The 12,296-nt window shown below is 38.3% G+C and overlaps 1 protein-coding gene across 1 annotated transcript; it reads right to left on the bottom strand.

The window, feature by feature from the left end:
• Positions 1 to 1,787: 1,787 nt before the first annotated feature.
• On the bottom strand, positions 1,788 to 12,054 carry TDRD15 (tudor domain containing 15). The gene is made up of 2 exons (XM_085056967.1): positions 11,971 to 12,054; positions 1,788 to 10,363 (listed from the first exon to the last, which is right to left on the bottom strand). Exon 2 carries the CDS (start codon positions 10,360 to 10,362, stop codon positions 4,486 to 4,488), a length of 5,877 nt encoding a protein of 1,958 aa, XP_084913093.1. The 5' UTR covers position 10,363; positions 11,971 to 12,054; the 3' UTR covers positions 1,788 to 4,485.
• Between the last annotated feature and the right edge of the window lie 242 nt (positions 12,055 to 12,296).

Genomic DNA, 12,296 nt, shown 5'->3' with positions numbered 1-12,296 from the left:
TAGCTACAGCAGGGTAATTCAAATGAAGAGGTACCTCTTGAGTTCCCTTAGTTAACCTCCTGCTCTGAAGTGGGTCAGCTATGTGGTCAAACCAGGTTTCTCAGAACTTTACCCACTTGGGTGTAGGAAACTACTAAGGATGGAAACACTCTGGGCAACCTTCTGCAACACTTGGCTGTCCTCATTCTAAAATGATGATGCTTTCCAGTCTAAACCTTTCATTTTAATTTATGGCCATGTTACATTTCATTATGTTTCTACTGACCCGCTTCTCCAGCCTCTCCCTCTGGATTGCTGCCTGTGGTCCTTCAGGTGTATCAGCTGCTTCTCACAACTTGGTATAACTTGCAAATTTCATGGGTAAATACTCCATGGCCTCCTTATCACAGATAGAGTGATGCACTTCGTTTACAAGAGAGAAGCAGTAAAATGTTTAGTGATATAAAACAGTATTTGGTAATTTGACAGCAGTCTAACAAAATTCGATGGTAAGATCCACTGATTTACTGCACAGAGTCAGGGGCAGACAAAATTGACAGGGAGACCCTCCTGTTGAGTCATGAGCCTCAGAAAGGGACCCCCCCCTTCTCAGAAGGGAGTTTAACTGCTGCTGGATCCAGCCTTGGCCAATGGTTTATGTCTAAACAACTGCACGTGCACCATCAACTATTTGTATCACACAGGTAAGATTTCAAAGTTTAACATGTTATTGTTAACTTACCAAGAATCTGCTGTAAGGAGCAATCTCTCAGCTTCAAGGAGTAAACATGAGAGGTGCCCCTACTCAAGGGGAGGCCCTGGTATGCAGCCTCAACGGGACCTGGGCTTTCCACTACTTATGGAGTGACATAATTGACTCATAGTCATATCTGCATACCAATTACAGCAGCTAAGTTTCTTCCAAACCTGGTTTGAGTCCAGCCTTGACCAGCACTAAGGCTGGGTCTTGCTCAGATTAGCCCTTGGCTATTGTGTTGTTGTCTGTGGCTCTGAGTCCACTCATTGAGATGCAGCCATCATGGCCAGATGCATCCATCACATTTGGGATGGGCTGCTTATTTGGGGGCAGTTTGGGCAAAGATAAGGCACAGAAGCAGCAAAAAGCAAGGTCAGGAAGTGCAGTTATCTACAGATGGTGGTGAAACGTGTCCCCAGACTTTGGTCTGTGGCTAACACAACACCCCCAAGCACATACACACACTCTTTGCAGACATTGTGGGTAATGAAAAGCACCGTCAAAGGCTCTTTTCCACCTTTGAATGTGCCTTTATGAAAAAGATGATAATCTGTTCGTTTCTAGGAACTCTTCTTCAAACTCTACACTCTCACTTAATTTCCTATCTTTTTATAGCAAACTCTAAAAGTATTTACACACTAGGTTAGCACTGAATCCTAAATTTCTGCCTGAAAGCAAAAACTTCTATGCTGCCTAACCCATACAAACATTCAGTAACTAGTCAGCCCTTTCAAAGCAACTGAACCACTCATCTACCTCCAGTGAAACCTGTTCCTTCTCTACCTCTCTTCCTACATGAATCCTTAATTATCTTATCCTCCTTCTCTCAAGCCCACAATTTCTGGTGGCTCAAGTCTGACCACATTTCCTCTGCAGGTAGTGCAAAGTTGGAAGTCCCACACAGAACATACTGATGTAGCTTCAGGTATTTTCCAATACGTTCACCAAAAACACAGGTCACAGAAAACTTCTAAATATTCAAAATGTCTTAGGCAAGGCAAGTTACACACAGGAGATAAGCATTTTATTTATTATTTATTTTTAGTACTTATTTTATTCATGACAAAAAGGCAGTATACACACAAACATTTTGAATTTCAAACAAATGAAAATGGTTCTCTACGACTTCCATTAATTAAAAAATAAGAATAATCACAGTAATCAATGACAGTATAAATACAAAATCACAAATTATAAACCTTATTTTCAAATTAAATTTTAGCAAAAAAATTTACTGCTACACAAAGTACTGCATTTGTTCAGCAATATGCTCACTCTAAAACAAATAGAAAAACACACCTAAACTTCTACATCCTAAATAATTGACAACTTCTTTCAACTAGGTTATAAGTATAGCTTCTCCTTCTTACAAGAAAAATGCTGTTACAGCTGAGGTTGGGAAGAGCAGATGTACACACCAGAGAGAGAAGACTGGGCATAAAATACACAGCCAGACCTGACACAGACAGTAGCAACAGGACATTTTTTATATTTACAGGTGTAGAATAATCCTGAAATACTTTCAAATATCTGATTTTCACTTGAAGTGTTTTGAGTATCAGACCTTCAGGAAACAAATTAGTATCACGAGTTAGGATCATTACAAGCTTAAAATAAAACACACTTTCTTGCAAATAAATAACATTTGCCGTTTGCGGAACAAAAAAATAGTACATACAGTTGCTGATTTTTTTCTTAATCATACATCATTTCTAGACTCCATTTTGTAACACTAGAGAAGCAATATTCTACAACTACACACAAGTTAAAGCACAATACATATTAGCAAAAAAAAAAAAAAATCAAACTTAAAACATGCAAGTCGTGTGTTACTGTACACAACAGGTCTGCATTTAGTTTCCAAATGATTTTTAAAAAGAAGAGATGCCCAAGCTCCTACTTCTTCAACCGAAAGACAGCCAGAAGTTAGAACCAGTGTTAATGAACACTTAAGTGTCAGTGTCTCCACACGGCACTACAATGAACCAGCGCAGGAAGTGTAAAGTCATCACTCAACATGAGTAATGTTGCACAATACAACCTTTGCGTCTTATACTAACAGACAGTAGTATGTCTAACTATTGACAAAGAACATGCCAGGTAAACTTACAATTTTAAGCAGGAAAAACTTGAAATTATGAAATATAAAGGAATAGTACAATATAAAGAAAACAGTTAATCACAAATTATTACAAAACCCCCCTTTTTAATCAAAATATTAACATAACACTATTGATATTTTAAATAGTATTTACGTGAAACATTTCATCTTACACATTTTTGATTTTTTAGTAATGGGCATTTTTCATTTGTACACTGAAAATATTATAAGCTTTAAGAATAATTCACCAGCAGAGTGAGCCTTTTAACGATCAGCTGGCATTGTCTCACCTCTTATTTGACTTTGCCAGACATGTCTCTATTTCTCAAAAAAAATTTTTTAAATTATATTTTCCAGATATAGCTTTCAGGTTTACACACGAATTAATACATCATGATATGTGGGGGTGCAAGGGGGATGTATGTTGTTAAATCTTGTTTTCTTTAGAAATGCATTAGATGTGCTCTTTATCATTAGAGTACTCCTTTTCTCATTAAAATTCAAACAATCACAGAGCACGCAAAGAAAACACCTCATACTTCATGCCTGACAAACTCTTGTTTTTTCAGACTTCATCTGAAAAAACCTGCCCTTCCAAGATATACAGTATTACCACCACTTTTCAGTTCTGAAATTTTCTCTTCCCACAAAGGCAAAAAAAAAGAAAAGGCTCTGAATGTTTCCCTTTAAAATACAAACAATATTTTTACTTGACAGCGTATTGACCAAGTACCTGGAGAAAACCCTCTCTCCGTTCTGACAGATGGGGAGGAAGATGAAGGACAGAGATCAGTGGAACACACACTCGGCAGAGTGAAAAACCCCAAAATAATGCAACTCAGATACCAAAACAACCTTCAGAAGGGACAATAGCACCTGTATATCAAGAGCTAATTGAAAACAGCTTAATGCATGTCTCTCCCATAAATGGGGATCCAGGTTTTTGGCTTAATAGTAGTAAAAGTTCTCCTAACAAGAAAAACTGTTCTCATGCGGAAACTCTGTAATTAGAAACAAAGAGAAAAATATGTCTGGCATCTTTGTTTTCCGAATATGCAAAACATGGAGACATCACTACTGTAAACCAGATGTTACTGCAAATGAAGTTTTTTCATATATACACAAAAAATTTCAAGAGCATTCCAACAAAAAGGTTGTTTGGTTAATTTTGTTTGAAGTAGTGCTTCTCTAACTGCAGACTACTTACTCATTATTCAGCTAATTCTTTTGACAGCAGCTTCACACATTGTCTTTCCAGACTGTAGAACATCAGAATCACAAGTTTTAGACAGTGTGTCTGATAGCAGATTAACTCTGTATTATGAAAATTTTACTTTTCCTGTCATCATAATGCTGAAGAAATCCCAACATCTTCACATTACTGTCCATCGTTTATAGGTTTTCTTTTCTTTCCATGTTGTATGAACTTAGATCCTTTGTTAATGATATTCCAGCAGCCACTTTACCAGAGTTCCTTCTTTGAAACTTTTTTATAGCTTATACTGTGCTTCAAACAGCTTTTTTCTTTCTCTTCTTTGCCTGACTTCTGTCAGCAAAATCAGAATTTTCATCATAATTATAATCTGGCTCACAAAGGGAAGCACAGGAATTAGAATCTGGCCACTTCACTTGCAATTCTTTTTTCTGATTAAAGTCTGTCAACTGGAATGGGGCAGCACCTACTTTGAGAGCAGACTGCGTGGCCTGCAGCAATTAAGGCATCAGATAGATTGCTATCCTCACACAGAACATCTACCTCTAACTTCATTTCAGAGCCATAGTGGATAAAATGAAATATCAGACGTGGTTTATGAAGAAGCTTCTGAAAGAGAAGTATAGCTTCCTCACTCCAGCAATCCCCCTTGCCAGGAACTGTATCATGCAAAGAGCAAGAGTGTGCCAAGCGTGGCAAGTATAACAGACTTTCGGGAACAACTTTAAGTTTATGGATATCAGAATAAGGGATGCTCCTGAGAAAGCCATAATCAATACATGTAAGCACAACAGACTGACTTGTTACTTCATGAATTTCTGCCCTGTACCACTCTGCTTCCAGCCCAAACTCGATCAAGCAGACAGCACCAGGCATCACTTGTTCTGCTGGCAGAGCCGGCAAGTTGTCAGGAAGGTCAGAGAGCAGCAAGGACAAGTTCCGCATGCAATCAAAGAAGACTTCAAACTGGATGCTGAAGTTGGAAGGATCAGTAACTGCAGTTGCCCACCCAGGATATGTTCTGCCACTACGCAGCAGCATCCACATGACTGGATTTATCTTGAATGACGTACCAGACTCCTTACAGTTTGTATTACTACATTTTTCTGGTCTGACAGTTGTCCAACAGTGACTTAATAGGTGGTTCAAATACTCCTGAAGCATAACTTGTCCTCTTAAAATATCGACCTCCCAGATACCAGAGGGTTTTAAGTATCTCAAAAACAAGATCCTTATTTCACAATCCAGGAGTGCATTTACTACATGGTCTAAATTAATTTTCTTCAGGTTTTTAAAACAAACCCACTTACAAAAAATAGCTTGTTTAGGAATACTTCTAATCTCATCACTGAGCATCTTTGCATTATTTAAGGACACTACTTCACATGTGCCATAATCCATGAAAAAAACTAGCATTAACTTTTCCCTGACAAACTTCTTTATCACTTTTGATCGATACCACTTTAAGTTCCTTTCAGATTTTGTAATGCATTCCAGTCCTTGTTCAATGTCATCCACTTTAAGCAAATCACTTTTTTGTGCTTCTTGGTCAAGCATTACATTTAACTCATGTAGTATTTGCAAATTTTTAACTAACTGTACATAAAATTCTCCATTCTTTGAAATATTAACTACTTCTGCTGCTTCTACTTGTCCAGAATTTAAAACCTGATGACAGATACTTGCGGGTTTTACAGAAGTATTTTTCATCTTAGCAGCCTTGGTTTTATCTTGAGCACCTAAACTATTCTTAGACTTTCGAGGATTACCATTTGGTTTATGCTTCTTTTCCAAATCAAATACCCACGTGCTTTTCCACCTTATGCCATCTATTTCCTGCAGAAGGCTGTTAGACAAAGACTCTCCATCACAAATTACATCTATTTCCCATTTTTCTCCATGTTGCTGTAAGAACTTGCAAGCTACTGGCTTGTCACTTACTGTTCTTGCAAAATGAGCAGCACTTGCCTTAGTCCAGCTTTCACCAGCAACACTTTTTACACTGCTAAGGAAACAATGAACACTAAACCTTGGCAGAGTTAAGAACTTTTCTGGAATCCTGCAGATTTTTGACGAACTTACAATTGCAGTATTACCATAGTCAATAAACTCTACCTCATAGGAGTTTCCTGATTTCAGAGTTTTAATAACTGCTCTATAGTAAAAACAATCAACATTGTGCTCTGCAACAATGAGATCCCCTACCATGAGCTTATCTAAGCAATTTTCATGACCTCCATTCTCCAAGCTTTCATTTAAATCGTCTGCTAGTTTTATTATTAAGTTTTCATCCTCTGCAAAGTGAACATAGAAACTTGATGGACTATTCATATGAGAAATATAACCTGCTACTTCAGTATTCACCTGAATATCACGTTGAGGAAGACTGGATAATGTAGGTATATTTTTATTACTCCTCTCCTGCTGACCTGTACAATTTGGTCTTTCATTATGAGATTCAGAGAGAGCATTTACAGTTATTTCCTTTGAATTTAAAGCTGAATAAGAGAGTGAGTGAGAAGCAGGTTGTCCAATCCAAGTTTCCTTTCCGCTCTTTGGAACAGCACTAAAAGTATTTCTAAAACCTTGCTCTTTGCTGTCCTGTAAAGTTTGCTGCTTTGAGAATCCACTACCTAACTTCAGTGAGCTACATGCAGTTTGCTCTTCATCTCCAAAATTTTCACCAGTATCTGCCCTGTAACATTGATCATAGACTTGGCATTTCACTTCAGTTTTCAATTTATGTATTTCAGGATCCTTAACACTTACTTTATTAATTTTTTTGTGATCTTCCATGTGACATATTCCTCCTTCATTACTGCTAAATTGTTCCATATGGCCTTCCTGTGCCAACTCTTCCAATACCTTTTCTTTAATTTTCTGACTTACTTTAAGCTGTCCATCATACAACTCCACAACAAGCTTTCCATCTGATTCTCTGGATAAAATTACAGCCTTCAGCAGTTTACCAAGGAATGTTTTCACAAACCATGTAGTAATTCTTGCTGGAAATTCTGTCCCCCTAAGATCTGACAGACAGAATTTAATAGCTTGCATGGGTGTGAATAGTAGATCAGTGGCAGAATCTGGAATAGGCATCAACTGGTCTCTCTCCACCATACTCTTATTTCCGAAATCCACATAATCAACTGACAAAAAGGCTGTCGATTCCACAGGAAAAGCCAAAGCTCTGTAAAAGAGCCCATCTTCCACATACTTGGCAATACATAGTCGTGTATTGCTGCCTTGACAGTTTGCATTGTTTGACATTTTACTTACGTCACTAACCTTCTTCATCAATGCCTCAAGAGTTTTAGTGTTTCGATTAAGCTGACAATAGAATTTTGAAGGACTATTTATGTGAGTTATATAAACCTCCTCCTCACTCCCAATTTTTATATTAAAAGACGAGTACCAAAAGCTGTACAGAGAACCCAAAGATGAAAGGTTTCTCAGTCCAACACACCCAGACTGGGTGACACCGTGTTCTCGGAGGAATTCCTCTACACTAGTAAATGGAGTCTGCAAGTCAACTACATTGCATAAACAGTTGGGGCTCACAAGAACAACAGCATAAATGGTGCAAGTCAGTGGTCCTCTAGAAGAAGAAATGAAGTCTTCAAATTGTCTATGCACTTCAGACCAATTAAGTGAGTCAGTCTGAAAGACTACATTTTTAAGTCCACATCGAAATGCTTGACTTTCTAGAGTTAGGAAATCTGGAAGAACACCCTGAAGATCTTTAAGTGAAACTCTTTCCCGATAACCATAGTCTACAAAAACCACATCAGCTTCACTTGTGGATACCTGCTGCACAACAGCTGCCCTGTACCACTTTCCATCTTTGGGACACTTAACAACACAGGCAACCTGTCCTGTTTTGTAGGGACTGGTATGATCTTTATAGTAAGTCTGAATTCGTCCCATTAAGTTATTTAGCTCTGGCAGTTTGCTTTGCAGCTGGCATGAAAAATCTGATGGGGAAAAAACACAAGAACACACTACTTCATAAACAGCTCCTGGTTTAAACACAAGCTCTTTATAAACTAATTTTTCCTCACATACCAATTTATGCATTTTAGAGACAGCGCCTTCTCCAACACAGGATGGCACAACAGATTCTCTAGGCACTGGCAGCGAATTTAATGACTTTTCCTTCTGAAGTATGTCTCCATTTTTAGACACCTTATTTTTGCAAATATTACTGGTGTTCTCTGCATTGATTTTTTCTTTTTTACATTTGAGGTGGTTCCAGTTGTGCCCCTTTTTTGCTGCTCTTAGAACAGAGTCTGGTGGTTTTACCCGATATTCAGCATAACCAGCTTGAACCATGCACGTGGCAACGTTTCCCTGCAGGAAACCAGTATGACACTGCACATTAACAATGTACTTGTTGTTTTGCTTTCCAATGACATGAAGCAGCAGCGGTTTGTTCAACACCACATTTTTAAAGAAATCAGTTTCCTTCTTAACCCACACACCATCAACAGGAAATGTGCAAGCAAGGGAACAACACATAGCTAAAGCTGGTAAATCAGAATACTCAGGAAGCAATGTTTTCACACAGTGACAAGGTATTGTATCTGTATTTCCAAAATCAAAAAAATGAACAGTAACGCTAACACGAAACACCTTTGTGACAACAGCCCGGTAATAACAGCCATCCCTGCTATACCGGGCACAGCACAGCAACCCGGGTTCTGGCTTTTCAAGGACCATCTCATCATCTCTACATTGACTGTATGTGCGGGCAATGTTCTTCATCAAGGCCTGAAACTCATTCTGGTATCTACATGTTTGAACCCAAAAGTCAGATGGATTTATGACATATACTACAAAGGCTCCATAAAAAGAGTTCATGTGCATCTCTTCTCTCTCCAGGTGGCTGAAGAACAAATTAGCCCGTTCAGGTAAGCAGGGTTTTGTATCTTTGTTTCCAGAGTAATTCTTATATGAATTGTATCCCTCAGGACTTGGTTTCTGGTTTAGTGCAGTATTTCTGGTTTTTGTTTCCAAAGGGGAGACACATGGTGCAGCTGTTTCATTACTGTTTTCTGGATGCTCAGCATTAATTTCAAGATTTTGTTTTTGCAGTGTAATATAATACAAGCGTTCAGTGTTGTTGTATAAATCAACATGGACACACACAGAAGTTTGTCCTATCAAGGCCTGTGTAAGTTCCTTGAGCTGAAATTTTATTGTTGTTTCATCCTGACTACCAAAACAAGACAGTGCACATGGAAATGAAATCATTGTTAATGTCATGAACTCAGCTTTAAGTTTCTGAATACAGCTAGGTGGCACAGCTTCAGTAATGCCAAAATCCATAAACCAGACCTCCACATGGTCAGAAAGAAGTTGTTTTATCACTCCTCTATGCCACTGTCCATTTTGCCTCTTGGCAGCACAGAGCAGCCCTAAACTATCACAAGATGTAGTATTTTCTCTGAGAGCTTCATAGTGTGACTGCATAGCTCCTGTCAGATCTTCCAGTTCTTTCTGCCATTTCTGTATCTGACAATAAAATTTATTTGGGCTTACTGCACCAGTTATTTTTACGTTTTCTTTACTGCCAACAGGTAGACATGGAAAGAGTTGATCTGGAACATGCCAAAAATCTGTTGGTTTCTCAGAATTATTTAAGGTAAGCAACTCCCTGAATGGATACTTCTGTTTCAACAGTTGTGGCATTCTCTTACAAAGCATTCCTTGGGGCAATGCTCTCAAAGTTTCTACAACAAGACAAAATGAATCTCCATCAATAAATTTACCTAGCTGCAGATCAAGAACATCAGTAATAATCTTAGGAACTTCTAGAATAAACAGTTGATATGGTGTAACAGCCTTCACATGACCTGTGATCTGTAATCCTACCAGAGATGAAAAATAGTTAATGGCTTTTGGACCCCATTTTTCTCCCAGAGGAAGTATGCTTGCAAAAACACCCAAAACCACCTTTGGAGGCAGCTGAAACAATTCATCACAAGCAGCAGCAAGGTGTGTTTCCTCAACAGCCAACACGTGTCCAGTGTCTATAAGAAAAGCCTCACAGATATTCCCTTTCTTTGTCAGAATTCTTGCTCTATGCCATTCTCCTTCTGTGTCTTCCACCAAGCAAGATCCACCAACACAAATATCATCTTTTACTTTGAACACACGCTGTATTTCTTTCTGTAGTATGTGATAGTCAAACTCACATTCTGCGTTGCATTGAGCCTGGAACACTATAACCAAGCACTCAGGATGGCATTCTACATGAGTTATCTTCAATTTCTTATCTACTGAGTCTGGTGAAGGAGTCAGAGATTCCATCCTGTGTGCAAAGAAAAGGAGTATGATCATCCTGATAATTTTCTGGTTTTTTTCTTTGCAATTAATTCCTTACATGACATTTGTTTTCAAAACGGTTTAATAGCATATTATTAAAGTTCTGGTTAAAATGTGTACTAAGTATTTAAGAAATTCATGTTTTAGGCAACTGGGATACACTCAACACAATTCTCTTAGTAAAGACATGCTCAGGTAACATGAAAAAAAAATACCCCTGGATTCACTTGTGTGTCTACAAACTAGTTTTATCATTTGAGATTAATTTTTAACCAAAATGTTACTCCCACAGTAACACAGAGCTATTCCAGTCTGTTTCCCTTAATATGTAAAGCACCAAGGACTCATCCCCTACTCACCCTGCTTTTTCTGTCTAAATCACTTCTTCAAATCACTGACAATTTACAGCTCTGTGCTTTACTGTTTACATACTCTGGCTGTCTGTACATTATCAGTTGTACCAACAGCATATTTAAGGCTCTTGTAATTGCAAGGACATGCTGGGCTTATCACCTATGTGCAACATTTCCACACTGCTCATCAAGTAACAACTGTGCCAGCTGTGTTTTGTACTGTCTCAACACTCCAATTCTGACAGTTTAAATATCTTCAAAACCTTCAGGTACTTTTCTAATCTATAATCCAGTCTTCAAGCCCAGCTTCCAGGTCAATTCACACATCAATGATTCAGTGAATCCGTGACTTCACATTGTTTAAAAAGGCTGTGCATAACCACAATTTAATCAAGCAATTTCATTAAATAAACTGCTGTTCTAAAGAAGTAATTTGAGGTAGACAACATCAAATGCAAAGACCATGGATAAACAGTCAAGGATAGTCTGGACAAAGATAACCTTGATTTATGAATTCCTATGTAAAGCTGGAACTTAAACTTCTAGTTTCAACTACAAGTTATTAAGGCAAGGGCCTCAGCTTGCAAAAAATCTTCAGTGAAACTGTCATGATAGTTTTTATCTCAAGCATACATGAAGTAGCTAGTAAGCACAAAAGCTGTTTTCAGAAAAAAAATGTATCCCTATCATTGTAGTTCACAAAAAAAAAAAGATTTAAAAAAGAAAACTTAATAAATAAGTGAGCAACCCTACAGTAAAACAGTAGAGCAGAAGGATTAAGGATGCATAACTTCTGAAACCAAGCAAAAAAAAAACCAACCAAAAAACCCACAGAAAACCAAAAGCACCAGCCACCAAAATAAGAAACCCTCCCAGAAAAAGCAGTACCAAATCCTGCTTCAACAAGGTCCCTTTTTTCTACTTTCCCTTGCAACAAAAAGTGAAATCTGAGGTTTTTTTAATGAAAAATACCAGTCTTCAAGAATTGGTTCTGTCTGCCTGGAAGAAACACTTGATCACTACACAGACTCAAGGTTTTGAAGGGGCATGACTGACTCTCTGCTCCCTTTCCCCCCAGGCCCTTCACTGAAACAACACCCTATTTGCACTAACACGTAAAAAATTAAAACAATTTATGCATTAACATTTGCTTGCCTGTTATAACAGCCTGAGTAACAGCATGACACTGACACAGCCACAATCCTACAGCTTAAAAAATAGCCTTTTGCTGTTTACTCACCTTTCCACTACTTAAGTCTTACTCATTCACAACATGCTTTCTAAAGGAAGCACAGCCCACTTATTAACAACTCTGTATATCCCTACAAGGAAAGATGATAAAAAATCATTAGTAAAATACACGTAAACTAAATTCTTGTCCTATTTCTCTTATTGAGAGCAGGTGTGAGGATAAAGTCTTCGGGGTGTTTGTCGACAAGCAGCTCAATGTGAGCCAGCACTGTGCACTTACAGCCCAGGCAACCAAACACAACCTGGGCTGCACCCACAGCAGTGTGGGCAGCAGGTCTGGGAAGCTGACTCTGCCCTTCTGCTCTGCTCAGACCC

This window comes from Lichenostomus cassidix, chromosome 3 (assembly GCF_008360975.1).
Source record: "Lichenostomus cassidix isolate B80296 chromosome 3, HeHo_3.0, whole genome shotgun sequence".
NCBI lineage: Eukaryota > Metazoa > Chordata > Aves > Passeriformes > Meliphagidae > Lichenostomus > Lichenostomus cassidix.
Note: the sequence above shows the minus strand (reverse complement) of the source record. Positions and strands in the feature narration are given on the sequence as shown.